General features: G+C 36.6%; 1 protein-coding gene across 1 annotated transcript in view; it reads right to left on the reverse strand.

Annotated features, from left to right (window-relative positions):
- Positions 1 to 9,754, reverse strand: part of RIT2 (Ras like without CAAX 2) — a gene marked incomplete at both ends in the record, with an annotated part of 351,386 nt that extends 341,632 nt beyond the window's left edge. Inside the window, one exon of the mRNA XM_080919840.1 lies at positions 9,652 to 9,754. Coding sequence (XP_080775966.1) covers positions 9,652 to 9,754 — 103 coding nt within the window. The remainder of the gene's footprint in view (positions 1 to 9,651) is intronic.
- Positions 9,755 to 27,788: the final 18,034 nt, after the last annotated feature.

Here is a 27,788-nt window from a genome sequence, read left to right on the forward strand (position 1 = left end):
ATGCATTTACCCATTTGTGTTAAGATCAGAATTCAATACTTAACTATGTCCCTGGTTTTTCTCTTAATAATTTATGAGCGACAGTCATTTTGATTACTGTTGTTGCTCCATTTTGCCAAAAATGAAGCACAAATGTGAATTTCCCAGGATATCCAAATCCTCAACACTTATTTCTATATTGGAAGCTTATCCTAAAAATTAAGGGGTAACAAGAACATGGATTGGCATAGGTTGTGGACCATGGTGATCCTTAGCTCAGATATTCCCATCTTCTTCAGTGTATTTCATCATCAACTAGGATTAGTGATCTGACTTCAGTATAAGACTTCCTACAATCCATGAGGTTTTGCATATGAGCAAGTAAGATGTATACAATACTCTGTTGATGCTACTCAGAAATAGAATTGAGAGTTGTTTCTTTGTGAGTATGCAGAGTTTTACACATGCATACTCACACTCACACACACACTTTTATTGTTCAGTTTAGAGTAGATTAAGTTGAAACAAGGACTTAAAAACTAAGAATTCTTTTCAACTTATAGGTGACACTCCAAACATGAATTTTTCTATGCAGTAAGTTTTCTAATCAAAGAATTCTCTCTATTGCTAAAAACCTCAACTTACATGGTGAGATCAGTTACTTTCTATACCATCACATTTCAGTTTAAGTAAACATATTCTAGTAGGAACTATAGACCTCGTTTTTTCATTTCTTGTCAGTACAGTATCCACAATGGAGCCATGTCACCCTTGTCTGCCATCCCTTGTATATAGCAGAGACGATCAATATAGATTTCTATCCCCCTAGAATCCCTGGCAGTGCAGGATACTGAAGTGCTAAAAAGCTTATGGAGATGGAACCAAGTCTGTATTCCTCTGCTGAACCTGAGATGTTAGTGTGTGTTGGGCTCTGATGGGATGGAAGTGCAAAGCTGGTAATGTGCTATTGTGGGTGGCAGAGGCATGAGGCTGGTGCCTACTGAAAGTACCAAGACAGAAGATGGCTTGGCTTGGCAATTCACCAGAGAATGTTTAAGAAACAGCATCATTAGTAAAGACAAAATCTTTGACTGGCTTTGTAGGTAACAAACAAATTCAGTTCTGAGATCCCTTTTTAGGCATCTGCACTGTGTAGAGCAATTGCCCTCAGGAAGGATGACAAATTCAGCAAGCTACAGTGATACCATCACAGCCAGTCCCTAGTGGCACTTGGCTCTCTCCATCAGAGAATCACAATTCCTGCTGCATAGCAAAAAGCAGCATGTCCTGATGGAAAGAGTCAACATCCAGGAGTCCAAAAAACTTGTGAAGGCCACAGCCAAAGGGCTGGTTATCTCAAACTCCTCTCATGTCCAGCACTTTCAGGGTGACAGGCTGATGTCATTGTACATGTGGCACTACAATATTTTTTTCTGCATCATTGTAATTACAGTCTTTTGTGTAGAGTCAAGCTTGTATTTCATTCTTGGTAATACCAAAGAACATTTGACTTGTCATGAAGCACTCCCATGCTCCCCTGGTTCTACTAAAATAAGAAAACAAAGAAAATAGTCTCCAGCTGTAACTTACTATGTACATATGTGTGTATGCATGTGTGTGTGTATACACAAATATGAAGAAAGAGGACATTAAAGATAGAAAATATACTTTTATATTTACATAGCGTGTAATTAATAGCTGATAGGTAGGTAGATCATAGGTAGATAGATAGATAGATAGATAGATGATAGATGGGTGGATGGATAGATGGATGGATGGATGGATGGATGGGTGGGTGGGTGGGTGGGTGGGTGGGTGTGTGTGTGGGGGGGGTAGGTAGGTAGGTAGGTAGATAAATAACCAAGATTAATATTTCATAATTTTCGTCTGAAACTTTCAACACATTATTTTCTTCATTAAACTGCAACTTCCAAGTAAAGTCTGATTTTTTTGAGTTAATTGATTATCAAAAGATGAGTTATCACTCTTTTTCTCTGTATCCAAGGCCCTAAAACTCCCTCATAAACCAAATGTTGGCCTTGATTTACTCTCCCCACCACATTCCTCCATTTTATTTGATTAAGGGCTCCATTTCCTGCTGTTAGAATGTTGGACTTTTCATCTTGGTGTACCTGTTTTCTTAATGTCTAGAAGACAATCTGTGAAGATGCAGCTGTTAACCCTCTCCCTGAGAAATGAAATTAAACCTTTCAATATATGTGCAGGCACTTGGGCTTCTCGTTTAATCTCTAGGTATCTTTGGGCACATTGTGAATTAGTTTTAAGTGTGTCTCAGTCTTCTCATGCATAAAATGTAGACTGTTATAGTTTCCTCCCAAGATCAAAGAAAGCAGCATGCGAGGGATGGCGAATATGCTAGGCTAAAGGCCATCACAACACGTTATTGGTATGTTAAGGTAATACATATAAATACATGAGAGGTTTAGGGACTGATACACACTCATCCATCTCCTGTCACTTGTCCAATAAAGGCCTCACCCAGTATTAACTCTCTTTCATAAGTTCAATCTTTGTAGAGTTCATATTGTCTGGAAATGGCATCTACCATTACATCTCACCTGCATTGTTCCCAGACATCATTTGAGAGAACGGATATTAATTTCCTCTTTCCCACAGAGCTTTATGTGAACCTTTTGGTTAATCCTTGTGACAGCACAACTGTAGCTGATGGTGAGCCTTGCAAGAAAGGTATAAGAAGTGTGGTTTTAACAGAGGCCCTGGGGTTTACAAGTCTCTTTATTTTCCCTTACTTTTATCTGCCTTTATCAAATCCACAGCATTACACATGGTGATGATGTGACAATTGTTTAGCTGTCTTTGGCACAAAGTTTCATGCAAAAGACTGAGCACTGATCCTTGAGGTCATGAATTATATACGTATCCTTGTGCCCTTATTATCATGTCAAGCACAGGTTCATTTCTACAGGTTCATTTATAGAAACTGACTAAGTTTGAAGAAATTCTGGTGTGTATTGCCTTCTAACAACCCCTTGTTTTCTTTTATGGAATCTAAAATATAAAATTCTGAATTTAAAATCCACCACACTAAACTCTGAACTTAAAAAACAGATGAATTGAAAAGGGCCCTGGGATAGATATTTCCTTGGTTTATAAGTACATTTTCTTTTAACGATGTAGTGGTATAATATAGTTCTTTTGTTTTAAAATATACACATGTATATGTTTTATACACATATATGCATATGCATGTTTATATGTGTTTATGTAATATTTATATACATATATTTTGTATATATGTGTATGTATACATGATAGATTTTTTTCTACTACTCCTGGAAGACACTAATTTATTAAGATCTTTTTACGAAGCATTATGATATCTAAATTTTTTCTTCCTCTTACAGATATTATACTGTTTGATAAATTATGTTTCTCATCACTTTCCACGCTGTATCTTCTCAATGTCACAAATGTCCTACTCATCTTGCAATACACAAATGTATCTATGTTGAGACATGTGCTCCGCTCTCATATCCAGATGGAGACATCCACTGAACATGAACTATCCGTATCAGAGGTCTAGTGTTATTCTGTATTATATATATTTTTTCATCTGTGAAATGGGTGTATACTAGAGGTCAAGGACAGCACGGAAAATACATATTATGAATAAATTATCTGTCTTCTCAATGACTCCTGTTGTTTTTCATACAGACTTGAACTTGAAATACATATTAAGACATAGCTTTGACAAGACAGCTTCGAAATGTGTCTAAAACAACAGAGAAGTAAACGTAGATTTCATCTAACATTTGCATGATATCTGTTCCTCCAATTATATTAGAAAGAAAACAATGGCACTAGGAAACTTTAACTGGTTTCAAGTCCTTATTCCTACTTCTGTGTACTCTTGGACCAATCTCTGAATATTTGTCTCAAGACTTCCTCGAAACCAGCAGATGACATGGAGGCCTTATCGAGTTATTTTTTCATGCAACAGCATTGTAAGTATGAATGGGATCTTATGATTTAAAAAATAAGAGAGCAATACTGTTGGCTAAGGTCAGCTCTGGGTGAGCCACTTTTGAACACAAGGAAAACAACCAGCAGCCCAGCACTCCAAGACTCAAGAGAAACATTCTCAAATCACAAAGATAAAAGCCAGTGTTTTAAACAGTTTTAAAGACCACTCAGACTCAGCAAAACTCTTCCAATACATTTATAAGATTTTTTCTTTTTCTTTTTCAATAGTAAAAGAGAGCATGATGGCTTGGCAACAAAAAGAGACAGCAGCCACAGTGTGCACATCAAAGCTCATTGGTCTACTCCAATTGCTCTGGTTGCTTTGTGCACATAGAACACCTCAAAGTTCATTGGTCTACTACATAATAATACACAATAATACAAAATAAAAATACAGTTATCTATATATATATAATTGTATATATATAATTGTAGATATGTATATATATATATATATACAATTACCAATATAATGTTACATATATGTGTGTATATGTATATACAATTGGTGTGCTCTTCTAAGAAGAAAGCTACTTCTCCTATTCTCAGCATTCCTTCATAGTACTTCATGTGTCGCTTGATTTCTTTATAATCAGTGTCCTTATCATGAATCTTACCTTGATTTTGTGAAAGAACTTACTAATACATATGCACACATGTGTTGGGTCACTACCAAGACACCATCCAAAAAGTGTGTCACTTCATAATATGCAGTCACTGATAATTGAATACCCAGAAAGCTCTGAATACCCAAGAAACAACTCACAGACCATATGAAGCTCAACAAAAGAAAGGTCAAAAAGTGGAAGCCTCGGTCCTTCTTAGAGGAAAAAAAACAATAAATGTACAGCACCATCTCAGAGTGTGGTACACCTAGACCTTAAATCATTAATAACTCAAGAGCTAAGAATGAAGCCTTGTGGTAATTTTTGGTATTTAAAAATCATTATGTTTAATCTTTACACACCAAGAAAACTTTGACTATTCCCATATTACATTTTGTTTTACATGTGATTTATGCTTACGGTAACTAGTAAGATTTCAATGCAAACTATCAAACCTTTAAAAGAAGTCAAGTACTGACAAAATATATTTATATAGTTTTATGCTAAAATGCTTTTAATAATCTGTACATGTATCTCTGATATTTTTAAATTAAGTTATAAGGAAAAAAGTGGGGGGGAAGGGTGTCACTTGTCATTCTGCAACTATCATAAGTATATGCATATATCTTATATACGCCAAGAAGATATCATATACACAATCTTATGTACACCATAAGCACATCATATATACACTTTCATATGTACAAATATGTATTTAAAATAATAACAAAAGTAGAAGACAATAAATATATAAACAAAAACTGTTGAGACAGATAAAGACACTAGTTGCCAAGACTGAAGACCTGAGTTGAATCCCCAAGGTCCACAGTAAAAAAAAAAAAAAAAAAAAAAAAACTGATGTCCACATGTTGTCCTCTGACCAACAAACACATGTTGTGGTGCTATACACACACACACACACACACACACACACACACACACACACAGTGAATGAATGGAAAATTTTTATATTTTAACTAGTAACATAGTAGTTGTCTTAGTCAGGGTTTCTATTCCTGCACAAAACACAATGACCAAGAAGCAAGTTGAAAAGAAAGGAATTTATTCAGCTTATACTTCCACATTGCTGTTCATCACCAGAGGAAGTCAGGACTGGAACTCAAGCAGGTCAGGAAGCAGGAACTGATGCAGAGGCCATGGAGGGATGTCGCTTACTGACTTGCTTCCCCTGGCTTGCTCAGCCTGCTTTCTTATAGAGCCCAGGTCTACTAGCCCAGGGATTGCACCACCCACAATGGGCTGGGCCCTCCCCACTAGATCACTAGTTAAGAAAATGCCTTGCAGCTGGATTTCATGGAGGCATTTCCTCAACTGAGGCTCCTTTCTCTGTAATAACTCCAGCTTGTGTCAAGTTGACACAAAACCAGCCAGTTAATTCTAACGATTTTGTTTTATTTTATGTGCTCTAAATACTTATGTCAGTATTATTTATATTGTATATACCAGTATCAGCAGTAACACATGAGTAGATCGTTCTGCTAAGATATTGTGATGACTGCATCCGAAGGCTTATTTAACTCCATCATAATCTTACGGTACTGTCACTGTAGAGCAAAAAAAGTCTACTACAGAGCCTGTGACCATTTCGGTCACATCCAGTGTGATGCATGTAAATGGCAGGTGTGATCATGCCACACTGAAGCTAGCAGAGCACTCACACTTCATCCCTTCTTCCTGTTTGTTCAGCCGTTGATTTATTTGTTCACTTGTTTATTTTCCTGTGAGAAATTCTAGAACATCTAAAACCACCGATTTCACAAAATTTAGACACAATGCAAAATTAGATTGCATTGCCTATATCAATGTGCTATATTATATATATATATATATGAGTATATATGGAATATTAAAACTACAGACCATGTCCTACAGAGCTGCTACTTTCTGTGCATGTTGTATGGTCTAATTTTCTTTGTATTATCTTCTCTAGAGCCAAAGGCAGAAAAGCACAACAGTGTATAGAGGTAGTTGTTTTCTAGATACAAATCATCTGTCTCCCCTGTGTATACCAAATCCCCTCAACTCTCATTCTCTCTGTTATTTACATATAACACATATGTCATTTGTTAATTTTTCTGCACTTCAAAACATTGGGCAATATTAGAATGTGTTAATTATATTAATATGCATACATTTTTATATTGACACAGATTAAATATTGTGTATTAAATCAAATCAAAAAATCAAATTGGCACAGACTTCGAGTTTTGGTATCGAAGGTTAACATTTCTTGTTATAACTTTCAAGGTAAAATATTGCATTAGCTACAGCCATATCTTTCTTTTGGATGGTGACTGAAAGAAGTCTTTGTTCTTCTTTTCCAGTATAGAAAACATGATGTAGTAAAGTTGATGGAGTGCCTTGGAAGTCTGTTCAACTTATTCTGACTAGGTAAGAGTTGTATTATTTTCAATCTATTAGCTGGAGATTCATCTTACTGCCATCATGAAGAGTAAACATGAGCATCAAATACATACTGCCTATATCACTATTACTAGGTCCTTCCATCTTTCCCCATTGGAGTAGCCACTGAAGATCTGTGCATAACAGGTGCTCAGTAAACTTCACTGTTTACTTACAGTTTGAAATTTTCTCACACAAACCATTAATTCACTTACATAGGGTAAATCTTCTAGAAACGGCTATTTCAGCAAAGTAACAAGACTTGTCAAATGTTTTGATGCATCATAGCATGTTTCCATAGTAAAACATGGACTAAAGAGCAGTCTAATTCTCAATAGATAAAAACATTTTGTAAATTTTGTTCATCTAACATTTTTGTAACCGTGTATTTTCTCGTCTTGGTTCAGTGATTACTATGGCCCAATGCTCAGAGGTGAGAATAGATAACAATTTTCTGTAGCTTCCTTAGCTTTTGCAGAGGGGTCTCTCCCAAACATTCACACACAGGGCAAAATGGTGAAGCTTAGATAGTCCCAGAAATTTCTTTATTGATTCAAATCTTCAGCCACATGAAAAGTGGCGTTTAAAGACATTTTAGTTTATTTGAAAGCAAACATTGTGACATGCAAAGGGTTAGTAATGAGATCCGTGGAGGTATGTTTATGTACTAATAGCCCTAAATAAACCAGAGAAGACGCTAGTTCCAGAGTGAGACTAGATTCTATCATTATAAATCCCAAAGGATATTCTCCTGGTGTGGAGGTGTGTAATAGTCCCTGAAGTCTTATCCAAGTATGCCGTTTAAGCAGAGTAACCACAGGGATAGCCTTCACTCCTCACCTTCTCGAAAAGTTGGCTGCCTCATCCTGTCAAGATCACAATGAAAAGTTTTGCTCAAGGATTTGGTGATAAATGTTATTTCACGTAAAGTGAAGATAAAAAACAATTTGAAATTTTCCAGCTACTAAGAGAGTAAAAATGAATTATCAGTAAAATGATCAATAAGGAAGGTCAAAAGGTCTACTATTAAACATCACAGAATCTCATAGTAAATGGCTTTCTGGGGGTTGCTGCTGGTGGCAGTTTCGGCTCCAAGATCCAGATCTAGGACCAGGAAACAGACTGATGAGTGACTCTCTTTCCATGTCTCTCACATGCTGTACAGTCATAGCAACTTAAGCCAGCATACGAGTGACATGTGGATGCTCAGACTCTTGACACATCTGCCCCAGCTCACATGTGACCAGGGGAAGACTCTGGTGTTGACGGTCTTCAAGCTCTTCAACATGTTCTCTCTCTCTCTCTCTCTCTCTCTCTCTCTCTCTCTCTCTCTCTCTCTGTGTGTGTGTGTGTGTGTGTGTGTGTGTGTGTGTGTGTGTGAAATCAGTTTTTCCTCAATTCTTTCAAGCATATCTTTGTTTATTTAGATTATACCCTTTTATCCTTTCTCTCTCTAGGTCTACACATCACTTATTTGCCCTCTTAAGCCATAGCTTATTTAAACAGAAAATAATGTCTTAAATTCCTCATCCATAGAGTTCTAAAGCTTTCCATCCCATACTTCTTTCCTTCCTGTTACACAGGCATTTTACCACTGAGCCCTTTAGACTTACCTACCTGATACCCCACCCCCACCTTTGTGGTATATCATAATTGGATAGAAGAGAAGGCTTCTGTCTACTATTATATTCCTGACCTCTTTATATTTCCTGTGCACAATAGTCACTGTCTCCCCCCTAACACCTTCACTTCTCGCCTGTCTCATTCCTGTTAGATGTACACTGAAGTTAGAGGTTGTTTGTTCTCCTCAACTTTGAATCGTATTTCCATGAACTAAAAATATTGAATTTCTTTGGTAATATTTGTCCAGGCTCACTCCATATAAACATATCATCCCTAGTGGGGAGCCTTTCTTGTTTGTTTGGAGTGCTTATTACAAGCCCATGTCTTAGCCATAACCAAGCTGTGAGACGCTCAGCCTGAACTGTCACTGAGCATCTGATATAGTTGGTGTTTTAAGCTACTGTAGAAACAAGCCATTGGCAACTCTGCCATGATGTACCAGCATGAATTTTCAAGCCTTCGTCTGATTAGTACCTCATACTCCTTCTTGCAGCTTCCTTTAATTTGATTAACCACTAAGTATAGCTTTGCTTGCCATCCAGAGTGAAAAAAAATTCTTTAAACCACTACCAGTTAAAATCCAACTTTTTCTTAGTACCCAAAGCCTACGTGTGCAGTGGCAGACGCAGAAAACGCAGAGGAGACAGAACCATTTCCACCAAAACACAAGCAAACAACGTCACTGAAAATACTGACCTGTGTTAGTAGCCGTCTCTTTTTCTAAATATCTACAGATTTTCTCTTTTCATTTGTGTGTTTTTGAGAATATTAAAACATTTCACTCACATGGGGCTGTCTAATTTTGTCACCAATTTATAGACCATATAAAATCAGAACAAATATTACTCAGCATGAAATTAAAGGAGCAAATTATCCTCTTAAAGTTCTGCACATCCTGACTGCAGTCTTTGATTTCTCCTGATTCACCCTGCCAGATGCTGTTCTGTTAGCTGCCATGGTCTATACAGCTGTCTCTATATGGATCCCTCCATGCCCCCAGCGTTTGGAAACTTACCGCTTTTACCAACGCCCCCTGCGCCCAGCATGACCACCTTGTACTCTCTGGACCCGCCTGAGGAGCTGCCAGGGCAGCAGTGGGCTTCGTTTTCTACTTCCATCTTACTCGGGGGACCCGAGGAGGAAAAAAGGAAGAAAAAAGTCACCGTGTCAGGTGCTTGCTCAGATAGTAAACAACTCTAAAACTGTGTCAAAGGAAAGCTTTGGTGCACGACAAGAACCATCAGCGACAGGCTGCCTGCTGGTCCTCTGCTGGAGCGGGTCTCATAGCAACCACTTCAATTGCTTCCAATAAAAATCAGGCTTTACCTCCCCCTCCCTCCGATCCTTCACTGTTTCACATCTCCACTGATCTCACTTGCTCTCTCTGGTTTTTTCCTTCCCTCTGCGTTTTATTTCTCCATTGCCTTCTCTGTTTTTCTGCTGTCCTTCCTCTTCTGTGTAACCCCTCCCTAGCTGCAGCAGAGGCGTTTAGGTGCACACACATTTGACGTCATTCCAGACTGAGGTGAGACTTAAGGGCAGACGCCATCTCACAAGCTGGTTTCTGTTGCTGCAGCTTCAGACTATTTTCTTTTACTCGGAGTCAATTAATCAAAATGTTTCTGTGGCTTTTATCCTTGCTATCTATCCTGATCACCTACTTTATGCAAATCAAACACAAAATCAAAGAATAATTCAGGACACATAAGGGTGAGTTTTTAGTGTTGTTGAAATAATACCTAAGAGGGGTTGCCTGCACATTATGCAGGGGGTTCCTAACATGGGAGGATAATTGAATTAGCTCACTGTCCGGTCAGGAATATGAATCATCCTTATTTTTCCAACCTATTAAAAAACAAAGCAGATTATAAGGCCCTAGCAAGCATGAAAGAGATACACAATAAATATGTTTTATTTTAATTTGTATAATAGATTATAGAAAAATCTGTTTGTAGAAGGTCAAAGTCTTCCTCATCTAAATTCTTATAACCTTTTCCACCGTAATCTGAAAGTCTCAGAACAGTTTCAGTAATCTCCAATTGCCGTGGTCAGACCCTAACCTTCCATAGAGATAATGCTGTTCTTTATGTGTCAAACTTTTTATTAAGATTGAACAAGGCGAGGGTGGACCGGGAGGGGGATAAAATCTGGAATATAAAAAAAAAGATTAAATTAAAAAAAAAAAAAAGATTGAACAAGGCTAGATGTTGTCAAGTGATTCATGAACAATGACCTAATTTCTAGGGTTTAAGCTTATCCATTAAGAAACCATATGTAATCGGCTGTGTACGCACTGTCATAGGCAATGGACTAATGGCCACAGCGTAAGTTTAGTGCATCGTCCTGGTGGTTGGAGAGACTCAACACCATAGTCACCAGGGCAGACTCTGGAGCAGCGTGACTTTAGAAACCCTATATTTTCAGTCCAGATATACATAGCTATATGATGTCAAATTATTTGGTTTGTGTCTTGAGGCATAATGCTGACAACCAACTAACTGTTTATAAATGTATACTTGGGAAGAACTATCTCTCATGGGCTTATGAAAGTGTTTTTATCTTCTAGTTATTTTCAAAATCAGGATTTGAGTATTCTTGAATGCCAAAAGTTCTTTCTGTGCTCTGGGTGCCATTCTTTCATGCATTTTATTGGTACATAACATTGTATGTAGTTCTATTACATACAGACACTTTCAAATGTTTTGACCATAGTCAAAACACCTTTTATTCCTTGCCTTTAATCTTTACCTTGTCTTCTTCCTTCCCCTAGTCTTTTCTCAGCTTTCATGTCATTATATATAATATATACACATATACAAACATATATTTGCAAACATATATGCAAGCATATATATACAAACATATATATGCACATCTATCTTATATATATGTATATATGCTCCCTGCAATATTCTCCTCCCATCTGTGGTTTTCCTTATAGACTCTTTGAAGAAACAAGAGCTGGTGGGGGAAAAGAAAGGAGCAAAATGATGTAATTATATCTCAGTTAAAATATATTTTTTAAAATATGAAGATATTTAAATGCTGATTCAGTTTAAATTACAGTTGTTTTCTTTTGGGAATCTATCATGGCACTTTCCGAGTGGTTGTGTTCCCAGTACACAGCCTCTTTCCCTTCTCCGTCACTACAGTTCACGTATCTTCTAGATCTCTTCATTTCTGTAGTAATTCCCGATCTGGGACTAGACCACATTTTTCCCTTGGGCTGCAGAGGAAATCTAAAGGCCTCCTGTGTGTGCCCATAAAAACTTTGCTTGTGTTTTAACTTCAGTGTGTCTATAAAGATGTCACCTTCAGCCACGATAAATGGAGTTGACATTCTCATCAGTTTTTGTAAGCGTGTTCAGCACCTTCCAAGGTTTAGTTCCCCTTCCCCTTATATTTGATTTATATATTTGATTTTAGGACCAGAAGATTCTGTAATTTACTCTCTCACAACACAAGTTCTTTGCCCTTTCCTTTTTTCAGAAGGCACAAATAAGTCTATCCACATAAACCATCAACCCACAGAGCATGCTGACTCACATTTATATATTAAATACAGAATTATATAAGCCAATGGCTTCCAGTGTCCCATGTAGACACAAATCATTACCTAAGACCATGTTCAAGCTTTGTGTTCACACAGTAAACAAGCAGTGAGTTACGTGACTTCCTCTAAAGCATCAATTCTATAGTTGGATCTAATAAGGAGGTATGGCTATATTATACATATCTAGTGTCAAAAACTAAAATGCTATTGTTCAATGAAAGAAAAAGTATAGGCAGCATTTAGCTTCGAGGTCATCATGGTTTTTATGTTTAAAACTGATGTTAAACTCTTAAGATCTTGAGCACACTGTAAGCGTCCCAGCTAGCAGGCCTACTGTGTGCTGCTCAGTTGTCCACAAATGCCATGCTGATTTTTTGGTTATTGACAGTTCTGTCTTTGGTCATCCACATTATTCAGGAGATTTATTCTGATATTGGGTAAGAGAAAGAAATGCATAAAACGGTTTTACAAAATAAACAAATTAATAGCTGGCCAAAGTGACCTTCGATCCATTGTGAGAAGTGATAGGCAGTACATTAGCATTTCTCTCTATTGCTCATGTTTGTAATCTTCACCTGAAAATCAGCAGCATTTCCCCTCTCACATGGCAGTAAAAACTAAAACATAAAAGACAAAAAGACTTCTCTAAATATGCCCTACTATATCCTTTCTACTAAATTCTAAGGGTCCAATTCTTTGTTCTGTGCTACTGAAGACCATAAATCCTTATTAATAATGGTCATATTATGAAAAATTCCAATTAGTGACTTTCTTTAGCTTGTGGCTTAGCCAGCACATCCCATGAGCTCTCTCTCTCTCTCTCTCTCTCTCTCTCTCTCTCTCTCTCTCTCTCTCTCTCTCTCTCTCTGTCTCTCTCTCTCTCTCTCTTTCTCCCTCTCTCTCTCTCTCTCTCCCTCTCTCTCTGTGTATGTGTGTGTGTGTGCAGTTTTGTCTGAAGCTATGTCTGTATCTGTATCTATGTGCCTGTGTGTGTCTGTCTCTGTGTCTGTGTGTCTATGTGTCTGTGTGTATTGAGAGTTACAAGATTTCTTACAGCTATATTAATATTTTGTGAAAGGAAACATGAAAGTAGCCAAAATCATCTTATATAACAGATAACTTTGAACTCAGGAAAATTGTCTAAAGTAACATACCTGCACTGCACTTTGAAAACTCATTTTCACTGAATGAAGACCAAGGTGCTAGGTTAAGATGGGAGCACTTGGCTCTTCTAGTGTGGTCCAAGCAAAATTTAATTTACTTCTGTGCACCATGCTTTTCTCTATATCTCTTCTTTTAAAAAAGGTAAACTAAGCCAATAAGCAATCCCTTGAGAAGGACCCCATCATTCTGCTTAAGTGGATATAGATTTAAACTTCTCTATGACTTACCTAAGTACCAAGTTATGGTGATGACTTGGCAGGAAAGAAGTCTGGAACATCTTTGCTACTCTAGTTTTTCTTGCATGTTCTTCTTCAAGGCCCATTTTACCTTTAGTGGGATATGTCCTGTTTGTATTACAAAGATACTGTGACATTTCTACTTCCCTTACTAAAATGATGCAATTGTCCATTATTGTCTTGATATCTCTAGAGCATGGCACCTTTCATGAGTTCAATTTAAATAACATCAGATCTAAGGATCTAACTGTTGGTTCCATGATTCACAAGGAGTACAACGTCAAGGCTACAGATGGCAGTTACTCCAGGTCTGTAGTGAAGGCAGGTCAGGAATACAGCTTAAAAAGAGAAGCAGAAGTGATGGTTGGCATCAAATGCTTTCAGATTGTTTTTCTCCTCTGTGTGTTAAAGCCCATGGAACTGGACAGCAGACTAATTCAGGAGATTGGCTTCTTTTCACTAAATGTTATAATTTCCTATTTTGTTTTCCTCAGAAGACTGGCCTGTGTTTAGAGACTGATGATCATTAAGTCTTATTTAGACAAAAATAGCTGCCATGTGTTTATGAATGCAATTGCCCTATCATGTCCACATACATTATTTCAACCCAGTCCTTCTGGACCCTTGATTCCTATAGTTTTTCTGCTCATTCGTCCATGATATTTGCTGAGCACTGATGGACACATGGCCAAGAGATCTTTAACTAAGCCTACTGCCCAGCTGATATGGGCCCAGAACATTGGTTTAATACACATTGTCCTTCAATTTTCCTTCAGTTTTGAAATTATTCCCAGGCCTAAGAACAATAACCAAAATCTTTGATGTGCATATTGACTTGTTGTCTCAAGCAGTGCTGGAGGTGGAAGGATTATAAAATACAATTTAGCCAAACAATCAAATAATGAGTCAAATATTGCATTCTGGTGATTAATGATAGGTTTAAAATGTTTAAAATCTATTATGTTTTATATCAAAGGGCTAACAAAAAATTGAATTTCTACAGAGTCAAAATTTTCTAAAAAAAAATCAAAACATGGCCTTGGGATTATCAAAACTTGTCCTTTTGACTTAATCAATCATGTAAGACTGTGAAACCAAGTTCTGAATATTCAAAGTAAGACGCAAAATCCCTTTGCATTATGCATAAAATACCAAATGAGGACTCCTGGTGGTCACACCATTTTGGTTGATTTCATCCATCCCAATTACAGTAAAGACAATAGAGAAGATTCCCTGCAGTCAGCACCACAAAATTAAGCCTAGTATCTTACAACTGAGAGCCTGTTCCTGACTTGTCAATACCATGTAATCTGACCATCTGAAACCAAACTATGATGGCACCAATAGACAATACTTCATCCCTCCTCCAGGTACAAAGATGGAAGTCAACTGGTCCATGAAAGAACAGTTTTGACCTATTGTCCTTAAGTGCTGTTAATCTGGCTTTATCTATTGTTATAGTATTGACCCTAGTCTTTTACATAGAGCTGATGGCTATTGCAGTTGGTAGAAAATGTGATGAAAAGCTTCTGGCAACATCATTTCATCTCTGTGTGTTTATACATTACTCCCATTCATTGTTATTGTGGAAGTCTGAATGAAAATTGTCCTCATTGGCTCATTGTAACCAGCACTATTGGGGAGTACAGACTTGTTGGAGTGGGTGTGGCATTGTTGGAGAAAGTATGTCACTGTGGGTGGGTTTTAAAGTCTCAGAAGCTCAAGCTGGGCCTAGTCTATTTTGGTTTCTTCCTGCTGCCTTCAGATTCAGATGTAAAACTCTCAGCTACCTCTCCAGTACCACGTCTGCCAGCATGTCATCAGCAGCTTCTCACCATGACAATAATGAGCTGAACCTCTGAACTATAAACCAGCCCCTATTAAATGTTTTTCTTTGTAAGAGTTGCTGTGGTCATGGCATCTCTTCACAGCAATAACACCCTAACTAAACCATTTATTAATTTGACTCCTTATTTCTCTTTCTGCCATTGTCCCTAATCCTCTTTCCAAAATACATATGTTATTTTGTTAACATTTTTGTTGAAAAACTCAGAAAATATGTCTTATGGTGATATAAAGGTATAAAAATTAATTAAAATTTTTACTGAATTTGTACCTATGAGCATATGCTTTCTTCTACAATGTCACTTATGTCCCACATCAGCTTAACCATCCCCTGTTAGTTAAAAAATAGTTATGAAATAACTGTTCTAACCTCATCCTTTCTGCTTCTGTAAACATGCTCATTCATTCAAACCTTTATCATGGTCCTTAGTCATAGAATAACCTACCAATAAAAGAAAAGGTAAAAAGAGAATATGATGTGGAACAGCATATTGTGTTGTAAGAAATTATGGATTTGAGCCCATTGTCTCTCTGGAGAACTGGTTTGACTGAGTCAGTTGTCTGGGCCTGCCAGTATAAGGAAGATTGAGTTCTCCAATTCTCCAAATCCATGCATTCAATATTGTGGATTTACTAAAACAAATTATTTATGGTACAACAATTCCTATATCTTTAGACTATTCTTACAGATGTTTTTAGAAATGTTTTTTATTTATTCTTTGAGAATTTCATTTAATATATTTTATCTTATTTTCTCTTTCCCAACCCTTCAACTCTTCATGCACCCACCTAGATTTTGTGCGCTCTTTTGTTATTAAAAACAAAACAACATCAACAAAAACTATCAAGTTCAGTTTGTGTGACCAACTACCCTTGAGCATAGGGCCTGCCCTGGAGTGTACTTGATATAACACTCTATTGAAGAAAACTGATTTTTCCTCTCAAGGTAGCTATCAACTGTGAATAGCTTCTTGGCTAGAAGAGGATTTATGCCTCCTGTTCCTGCCCCATTCGAAGATTTTGTATGGCTTGAGTTGGGGCAATTCTCACATATGCTGCCACAGTCTCTTGTAACATCATTTGTGCATTAGCCTGTTGTACTTGAAAAATTCTGGTTTAGAATTTATCACATGTTTGAGATGGGGTAGCACTACATTAATCAGGTTAGTCTTGAACTCCTGGAATTGTCCTTCTTCGGCCTCCTGAGGGGCAGGTCACTCAGCTGATTTCCAGCTTTTACCTTCTCTCTGTGTATAAGGCAGTGCCTACTTTGAAGCAGCATTGTAGATATCACAGGCTTCATTAGAGGAAAACCAAAGTTGCCTTGCGTTAATTTTCTTCCATTAATTTTTTTAACTTCCTCAATTTTCAGTGATTTGGGATCTAACTAGACTCTTACAATATTTTTAACAATAGCTTCTCTGATTTGACACAGCACAGCAAAATGTATAAAGTTGATAATTACTTGGAAAATAAACTGTTCAATTTTTTTATTTTATTATGGTGCTGGGTTTAGACATCAATATATTGCAAATGGTCTTTTTTTCTATCAATATATATCATGGTAAATATCTGATCTGGATAACTGATATGTTTATATCAATCAGTATTAAGAATTCCTTTCACCACAAAAAGAAAATATTGTTAGTTAAAGTTATTTAAAAATATATGCCATATATTGTAATGAATATTTAGACTATAAAACAAAGTAACTTTTATAGTAGTAGACTCCAAATAAATACCAGAAAATATTCATCTGCATTTTATTGGCCTGACATTTCAATCATAGTTGTTTAAGTATGTCCTTGGTACAATTGTTAGTGACAGATGCAGTGATGACTCTACAAATACATAAGATCTTACATTAAAATCTGAAATAGATTTAGATCATTTGTTATCATTTTGATACAGTGTATTTTAGCTTGGTCCTATACAGTTTGTTATCAGTTGGACACAGATTACCCAGATTATTTTGTTGTACTCCTGGTCTGAATGAGTAGAAATCTGCCATAACTAATTAATGAACACTGTGCAGGTTGAACTGGCAGTGGATATTTTTTAATATTTTGCTTGAATTATTTTATAGGATGCCTCAAATTACACAAGATGCTATTGATATTAACATTAGCATAGCAGTTTTCTAACTGAAATTGAAATAAGTCTACATTTTGCCAGTGCTGGTTATAAGGCTGTTTCTATTTCCCTCAGAGGAAAATTATAATCCTAGAGTACCTTAAATACGCAGCATAAATTTTATCAGATAAGATACCTCACAATCAATGACTGTGCTTTGGGCACTAAGCATCAGGCACTCGTTTCTTTCCAAATGAGCTTGTTATGAGCACACAAGAGAGTGGAAAGCCATTATTATGACCATGGAAAATAATGGAAAACTATTTTATAGTAAAAGAAGCCTCATTGTGAATCTGATCTTTATTAACAACTTACTAATGGAGTGAAAATGCACACCTATTTTCACCCCTCAGGAGTTCAGTCGCACATTTGCAGAACAAAAGTCTAATATATGTGATTTGTAACATTCAAATGACAAAAATTTAAGACTGGGAATAGTCTTTAATGGATGACCATTAAGTATTAATATGTTCATTCATTTGTCAAGTACCTTGTAAGAGTCACCTTTGGAGTGTCTTAGTCATTCTAGATCCATACAGTGTAAATACTAAGTTGAGGAGAGATAGATCAATGAGGGAATTCATCATTATTTTTAAAAGGGAGGAGGAAAAGTCACATAGAAAGCATTGAAATTCATAGTCTACATTGTTAAGGAAAATGCTAGGAGAGAAATTTGAAGAGTAGTTTGAAAATAAATAATGGTGGCCTTGTCTCTCCCTTCCTGCAATTTTGAGAACTTTAAATGTCACTATCTAGTAGCATCAAGTCAGAGATGATTTCCAAACAGAGATGGTTCCCTTTACAAAGCATTTCCAGAAATATTCTAAAGCATGGACTAAGATCTGGAGAAGCTGGCAGCAATGAAATTTCTGTATAATCATTTTAATTACCCATTGGAGAGAGTTTGATAATTTCAGCTTGACAATTATAGGTCTGTGGGTAAGGACCTTGGAAAAGAAACATATCTTCTTATGAACAATGTCTGCAAATGTTGAGACTCTGTGGGTTTAGAGGACTAAGAAGTAAACAAACTAAATGTTGCATAACATTCTATTTATAAATGTATGGTCTAACTGATCATAATAAAAATATAATGCTATTCCTGAAGAGGCAGAAATTGACAAGCATAGACCAGCATGAAGTAAACCAGTGAGATATAAATAATAGGTCAAATTTTTATTGCATTAAAGTGTATATTATTTTATATCTAATAAGATATTAAAAACAGTTTCAAAGTATAATTTTGAAGTCAAAGAAGAATATTTTCATTTGGATATAGAATATTAAGTCATAGAATTTTAAGTTCATTAGAAGCAAATGAAAATGCAACTGGCAATGTGATTCTTTGTGCAGTGCTTGGTCAAAAGATACAAGAAGAGATGCCTTTACGAATCATGTCTTGAATAGAAACATATCTGAGCAAGAAACTTACTATAAATTTTTGTTTCATTTGAACTGATAAATACTAATATTTTTACATATTCATCCAAGAATCCGCAGATAGAGAATTAATTAAACTATCATATAAAAAAAATAAGGAAAACAACAACAAATCATCAAAGAAGCAAATCTTGGTCAGTGTTACCCAGTACCTCCGACTGATCCTGCAAGGGTGATCCTGGAATTAATTGTGTTATTCCACATAGGATTTAGGAATTCATTTGAGAATGTATGTGATCTTGGTAGAAAAAAAAAGCAGGATGAAAATAATCAAATACTCGTGAAATCATTACTCAGAGTCAAGGACAAGGTTCCATCATATGTTTTTTCATCTCAAAACTGGGTAGTGACAGAACAGAGATTCCATACTTTCCATGACCAGGGTATCAATTGCAATAGCTACATAGTCTGTGGGAGATGTTCTTTAGAATAAACTGGCATGGTATTTAAATGTAGCAAATAATGTTACTCTAATCTACATGAGAATCTAAAACAAGATTCTCAAAAGTTCTCTACATCTGGTGAGCAAGTAATACTGACAAAGTCCTCTTGTCTGAGTTTTACATTGCATGTGTAATAACTTCTTCTTTTAAAAATTATATAGTTTCCCCCCAAGTCTGTAGATTTTCTGAGCTTTTGTTATTCTGCAGGTCCATGATAAATCTTACTATCTGTGTGTTGTTTTTACTGTTTGGTTTTGCTTTCAACTAAAGTTTTCTCTTTTTTCTATTCCACTGTAAAGTTTTCCATCACTTAGCTTCAAACAATTATTCTTGTCCTTCCAGGTTTTGTGTGTGTGTGTGTGTGTGTGTGTGTGTGTGTGTGAGAGAGAGAGAGAGAGAGAGAGAGAGAGAGAGAGAGACTATAAATAATTTGCTGTGTTTATTTTGTTATCATGATGATATTTATGGATCGTGTCATGGAAGGCCTATCTTACAGACCTCTCTTTTGAAGACCACATAAATTTGAACTCTTTTCATTTTAACCTTGTATGTCTCATCCTCTAATCCTGGGGTGTATTTTGTTAAAATTCTTTTTTTATTTTGTTTGTTTGTTTGTTTTTTGATTTTCTCAACTGACTTCCATAGCTCATCAGTATTTCATGAAGAAATTAGTGTGAAAAGGCAAAAAGCTTGACATGATGCTTGGACAATATTAAAAACAACATTTTCCCACATTCTAACCAGAGTGTATAAAAATAAAATTGTAATTACATTGTTAATTAACAAGTAATTAATTGACAAGGCCAATTAACACCTAAAATAGCAAAATACTCATACATACACCACATTCACACACACACACACACACACACACACACACACACACACACATTTCTGTTATGTTGAATTCATCTTATCTGCTGCTCTACTACAAGTTATACCTCTGTGTCTTGCCTTCTTTCTGAACCCACCATGAACTGAACATGGGAATTCCACCTTTTTATACGCTGAATTTAGGGATGAGTGAGAGACCACTTTCTCAAAACCTGCTTTGAAATCTGTTAGTAATCACTAACCACACAGAGTAAAGAGATTTCAGATTTGCAAAATCAGTGTGGTAGTTATATGCAGTATCCAAGAAGCTAAGTATTTTAAAGCTCCATAGATAAATATGTTAAGAAGGAAGAGGAATTATATATTATACATTACCCAAGAATTCCTGTTCAGACACTAAAAGTGAATAAATTCAGCCTAGGAAGCCAAGGCTTGGATAGTTACACACAGTTATAGATAAACAACAACAACAAAAATACTTTAAAACAGTGTTTCAGGAAAAGAAGGCCAGTGACGGCAAACTAAAGCCAATAGCCTCTTTTATATTTGATTTAATGTTATCCTTTCAATAATTTCATGCATCAGCACTGTGTCTGCACATTCATACATCTCCCTCCTCCTCCTCTCCTGCTGTGCCCTCCCATGTCCCTCCCAAACTCATAATGTTTTCTTTATTATTGGTGTGTGTGTGTGTGTGTGTGTGTGTGTGTGTGTGTGTGTGTGTGTGTGTAACATACTGAGTCTCTTTAGTGTTACTCATATGTAAATATGTCAATTGCTGAACACTTGGGCTTTGACAACCTATGCCAATCCCTTAAGAAAGCTGATTCTCCCTTACTTAGCAACCATCTGAGATGATGGAAAAATCTACAATTCTGCTGGAAAACAATATGTCTACATATAATCGTATATCCTGATATGCTTTCTCTAGGAAAGCAGAAGTTACTAAAATGCAAGAGAATCTATACAAAAGTATAAAATTATATAGATAAGCACTATGGGAGAAGATAAAGTATAACAGCCACAAAGCAGCACATGTCATTCCTATCCTTCCATAGTGATCTGCAAAAGAAACTGGAAAAATCCACAGAGTTCCATAATGCTCTTAAAAATTGATGGTTAGTTAAAGATAAAATGATACAACAAGGATCCAATCCATATATTTGTTGACATTGGGTCCTCCCCTGATTACTAACTGAACAAGAAGACTAAAGTAAGCAGTATTTTATGACCCCTATGGTGTAAATAAATCTATCCCAGATGTTTATCCTTTGTGCTATAATACCTGTAGGAGACAATTTAGTGGGGAAAATAGTAACTTTAAAGGCAGTGAAGAATCCACACGATACACAAATGTTCCTATTAGTTTGAATTTAAATAGCTGTAACTCTTCCCTTGCCTCTGGAGATAATTAAGAATTATCTAATGTCATCTCTTTTTCTGGAACTTTAAAAAGATTGGTTAGTGCATATAAACATTTTTATTTTGTTGAAATTGCACTGAAAATACCAACCACAGCTCATGAGAGCTGAAAGAAATTGGTAAACAAATTCCGTTTCCCTGGCATGCCCTAGCTTACCTAGATTGTAAGCTTAGCATCCTAAAGTCTAATTAAAAAGTGGAGAGAATCTAAAATTAGATTATCAAATTTCTCACCCCATGCTTCAGGCAATAAAGGATAAGTACTTAAAGAATGTTCCAGTAAAGGAACTGAAAAATCCTTTACTGTCATAGTTATCCATGGCACTGCTTTTCCTTTCAACTTTGTGAGAAGGGGGATTTGGCCTCATTTATTTATTTTAAGGTTTGATCTTGCAGCTTATATTCATTCAAGGAATTAGCCATCTGTTTCTCATTATTAATATTCTCCTTATCTTCCCTAAGAATTTTAATAACAATCAGAATTAATGTCTATGTGGTTTTTCTAAATACGATTGTCCCCCGTAATCTCATAGATGTGAGTGCTTAGAGAACAGCAACAGCGGGTATGGCCTTGTTGAAATATGGGTTGCCCTGTTTTAGGAAGTGTGGCATGAGGGTTGGGCTTTGGGGTGTCAAATGCTCAAGCCAGACCCAGTGTTTCTCTCCTGTTTCATGCTGATATGGATGCGAAGCTCTCAGCTACCTCTCCAGGACCATGTATGCCTTTGTGCTATCATGCTTCCTGCCTTGACAATAATAAAAGAAACCTCTGAAACTGTAAATCAGTCAGCCACAATAAATGCATTTCTTTATGAGAGTTGCTGTGGTCATGGTGTTTCTTCACAGCAATAGAACATTTACTAAGGCATAAAGTGACCCAAAATTTAAGGGGATCTTTCCTGCCTTGTTTATATGCCTTTTCAGACTCTGTCTCTTATTTCTTTATCTAAAGTTCTTTATTATAGGTATCAGGGATTATAATCATGATGATTTGAAAGCTGTCTACTAGCTGTGGTTTTAATACTTATGCTCCTCATTTCTTTAAAAAATAAGATGTATACTCTCAACATAAGCCTTCACTGGTTTCTGCTCCATTGTTCTCACTCTTCTCCTTCAGTGAGGATACCCACTCCTTTATCTCCTAGCAGACCTCAGGTTCATAGAGCCACTTCCTTACTACTCTAAAGGATGTGGAACCTGGGAGAATGGAGTTGATAAAGGAGGCAAAGTCTTATCCAATAGGCAACTTTATTGTGAGCCTCAGAAAACTTACACTCTGAGGGTTAAGGAGAGTAAAGTATACAATTACAAGGTCAAACCCCACATAGCAGACACTCCACATGCTGCAAAAATACATTTTCCATAGAACCATATAAACAAATAACAATAACCTGTTGTACTGAATATTCTGAAGTAAACTCAATTCACTACACCTGGGAGGGACACAAAAACACATTCCAAAAACTAGTCCATGTTTTTGGAGAAACTGGGACAACAAGGCTCATCTTATTTTCTTGTAGTTTTCTACCAAGCACTCAGAAATCTCCTCACATGACACCATTCTTAAACTGTTCCAACAGTATGTTCATAATATACAAAATATATTCTGTTCTATTTTATGTGGCTGTAAGCCTCAAATGAACTAATTCTTGAGTTTATTTGCTTCTTTGCATAAATATAGACAAATCCTATATTCTTCCCAAAATGTGGGTTTGTGCTTGAATAAAGAGATGCCTCTGTCAATTTGCTAGAAAATAGAAACTATGAAATATTCATTAATTGTGTCTTTCCCCTTATGTTATGAGCCACTTAGTGCATCTTATAAACACCATGAAATAGACCAGGAATGGGAAGTGTAGTGAATTCTGGGGGTTAATCATACTCCAATGGAATAAGTCATTAGCAGTTCAAAGGCAATAGTGTGCGAGTAATACTAGACAATTGAAGAAGGAATAAAAAGTACTTACTGAGATTGATAGGTATCAAATTAATGTGAATCTAAGTACGTGTCTTAAGCCTCTTAAAGCAGCAAAGATGCTGCTGAGATTTTATACCAGATTTTCAGAAGACAGATCAGGATACTAGAGGGATGTTGCTTTATAACTGTAAGCCTTAGATTCTTGGGGGGCTGTGAGAATTTGGTGACTAAAGACATAAGTAGTAGCATTAACATGTATTTGCTTTGGAAATCCAATTTGAAAGTCGGTTTGTCTTTTCATAGACAGGAACAGAAAAGAACTTGAAACTTTAAACAAGAAAAGCATTATTTGACAGTAATTTTTCTATGCTATCCTTGTCTAAGGAAAAGCTGGCCCATGTAACAATTTGAAACTTTTATAATGAATAAGCTTACACCAGAAAAGTTACTTTCTGATAATGGACTCCTGGAGATTTTCCTGTTATTGTGACTGAAATCTCTTCATTAACAATCAGTCCAGTCTTGGATGTGAATCCACTGTGCCTATCCTGCTTAATTAAATACAGACCCAGAAGACACTTTCACTTTTGACTTTCTGATTGCTACAAATAGATACATTAGCTTCATTGTTCTAATATTTTCTAAAAATATGGTCTTGGGAAAGAGTTTTATGAATTTAAATTAAGATGGTCTTTTGATTATTTCTTCATGTTTTATGTTAGTTTTATATTGTGCAACAAAGAAAGAAAAAAGAAAGAGAGAGAAAGAAAGAAAGAAAGAAAGAAAGAAAGAAAGAAAGAAAGAAAGAAAGAAAGAAAGAAAGAAAGAAAGAAAGAAAGAAAGAGAAAAGAGAAAGAATAGAGGGTCAGAGGGAGGAAGAGAGGGAAGGAGAGGACGGAGGGAGGGAGGCAGGGAGGGAGGAGAAAGAGAGGAAGGAAGGGAGGGAGGGAGGAAAACAAATAAAAACAACTGTATCAGTTTATAATTCCACCAACAGTATAGGAGTGTTCCTCTTTCTCTAAATCCTTAGCAGCATCTGCTGTCACCTGAGTTCTTGATCTTAGCCATTCTAACTGGTGTGAGGTAGAATCTCTGAGTTGTTTTGATTTGCATTTCCCTAATGACTAGAGATGCTGAGATGCTGAGCATTTCTTTAGGTGGTTCTAAGACACTTGATATTCCTCAGTTGAGAATTCTTTGTTTAGCTCTGTACCCCAATTTTAATAGGATTATTTGATTCTCATATTGTAAGCTGGTACAACCACTCTGGAAATCAGTCTGGCAGTTCCCTCAGAAAATTGGACATAGTCCTACCTGAGGACTCAGCTATACCACTCCTGGGGGTATACCCAAAAGAAGTTCTAACATCTAACATGAACACATATTCCACCATGTTCATACCACCTTTATTTATAATAGCCAGAGCTGGAAAAAAAATAACAAAACAAAAAAACCTTCAACAGAGGAATGGATACAAAAAGTGTGGTACATTTACACAATGGAATACTACTCACTTGGTTATTAAAAACAATGACTTCATGAAATTCCTAAGCAAAAGGATGAAACTTGAAGCTATCATCCCCAGTCCCAAAAGAACATACATGGTATGCACTCACTGATAAGTGGACACTAGCCCCAAATCTCGGAATACCAAAGAAAAAATCCACAAACCTTATGAAACTCAAAAAGAAAGAGGCCATAAGGTAGATGCCTCAGTCCTTGTTAGAAGAGAGAACAAAACACTCATGGGAGAAAATAAAGGGACAAATAGAGAAGCAGGGATTGGAGAAAAAATCATCCAGAGACTGCTTCACCTAGGCATTCATCCCATATGCAACCACCAAACCCATTCATTATTGCCAAGTAGTGCTTCCTGGCAGGACCCTGATAAAGATGCCTCCTCAGAGACTCTGCTAGAGCCTCACTGATACAGAAAAGGTTGCTTGCAGCTAATTATCAGACTGACCATAAGGACCCCAATTAAAGAGCTAGAGAAAGGACTGAAGGAGCTGAGAGGGTCTGCAACCCCATGGGAAGAACAAAATTATCAACTAACCAAACCCACCACAGCTCCCAGAGATTAAAATACCAATGAATTTACACAGAGAGACCCATGGCTCCAGGTGCATATGCAGCAGAGGATAGCATTGTCTGGCATCAATGGGAGGAGAGGCCTTTGGTCCAGCAAAGGCTTGTTTTCCCAGTGTAGGGGAACACCAAGGCACTGAGGTGAGAGAGGGTGGTTGGGACAGGGAGCACCTTCATGGGGGCAATGGGAGTTGGAGGAGGGATGGGATTGTGGGAAAGGGATAACATCAGAGATGCAAATACAGAGAATATGCAATAAAATATTTTAAAGAAAAACAATTATTTGTCTCAGAGATTAAAGGTAATTGCTTTTTCCTTCATTCTCTTTTGATTTCTTGGAGGCCAAGTGACTTCAATTAAAATGAGTGTTTTCCTCTGTGAAACACACTTTCCCTCTGAACTGCTAACCTCTCTCTGTGGTCATTGTCTGCAGCCTTTTGTGATATGAGTTGGATGTTTCTCATATCACTGAGGACTTGTATGCATAACTCTTCTAGGATGCCATACCTTCATCTAGATAACGTCAACCTGTTCAGTTGCAACCATAAAATAAAATGTTCTTGACATGCCAGTTGCCCTGTGATATACATTCAAATCCTCCTTCCACAACTTAGTTTGTAACTGGGTCTTATTTTGCTAAGTGCATGGCCAGAGGGAATCCTCAAAGACCCTGATGATAGTTCGCTTAGTACTGGGTGCAAGCTTGAGTACAAAGAGATAATTATTAAATTGAGCCCAATTGAATGGTACTGGGATCTTCAGCTGAGAGAGAGCTAACTTATGTCTAGCAGCCTCCTAGAATTCTATTTGAATATTTTCACAGAGTAATCTTAAATTTTAGAGATGAGAATGGGAAACATGTGCAAAGTTCATGTCTTCAATACACCCCTGATGCTCAATTTGAGAGAGCACTGTGGATATTTTTAGTACAATTGAGAATCACAGATAGTTTTTACACCACTCTAGATGAAATCTGAGGGTAGAGCGGCCTCTCTATGAGATAGATATACCTTGATCAGAAAATTTTAACAAATGACTTTTTTAAAGTCTACTTCCAAAGGGCCTCTTTAAGAGCATCCACTTTACCAGTGTTTTTGACTGTTACCAAAAATTGACTATTTGATTGGGAGGCCATGGTGAGCAAGGAGAACACAAAAAATGTAAAGCAAGAGATCTGGAATGTAATAATAATAAAAATAAGTTAAGTCAGGGCCAGTCAGGAAAGAATGAAGCACATAACACTGAAGGCACAAGTTGGGAAAACAAGGGTATGATTTGCAAGGTGGAACCTACTGAAGAGACTGTGGAAGACCTTGGTTGCTGATGACAGAGAGCTTTGGTTAATTGTTCCGACACTGCATAAACTGTCTCCTTAGTGAACCTCTAGCACTTATCCTGGGTAACCTTTTTCACAAATGAAAATACTTTGCCTTGTCCTCCAAACACAAACATATACACACACACACACATACACACAGAGAGGTTACATACTTTCATATCTCTCATCTGTGTTTTATATTTATCTGAGTATTTGATTCCAAACCTCTAATATTGTATTTTCCTTTTAAGTATTTTAAGAAAATATTCAAGACTCTGGAGTAGAAGGATTAACATTTTAACTTTCAACCGATTAGGTTTGTTTTACTGCAGGAGTCTTGGCCATAGGATGAGGTATGAGTAGGTGAATTAATAGGCCTTTCTTAAACAACCTGGGTTTCTCACTGATCCAAGCAATGTCTAGGGGAGCCCTCAGGTTCCCACCTCAGTGTGGTGAAGTCTGCTAAGAAGCTCAGAGAGCACCTGTGATCTTAATGGATTGGACTGGATCTTCCTGTTGTAATTTCAGAATTGGTTAGTCTTATGGGGAATTTCCCTGAAAAAAATGTTGGGGAATTGAGACTGGGTCTTCAATATGGGAAATGGGGTTTGTAAGATTATGGCTGACTCTGTTCAGGCTTATTCTGCAAGCAAAAACAAACAAACAAACAAACAAACAAAAAATAAAAACATTCTGTTACTTCCAGTAGAGACAAATAGTGAAACTCAAATTAAATCACATTCACTTCAGGTCATTTT

This window comes from Micromys minutus (genome assembly GCF_963924665.1).
Source record: "Micromys minutus genome assembly, chromosome: 8".
In the NCBI taxonomy this organism is placed as follows: Eukaryota; Metazoa; Chordata; class Mammalia; order Rodentia; family Muridae; genus Micromys; species Micromys minutus.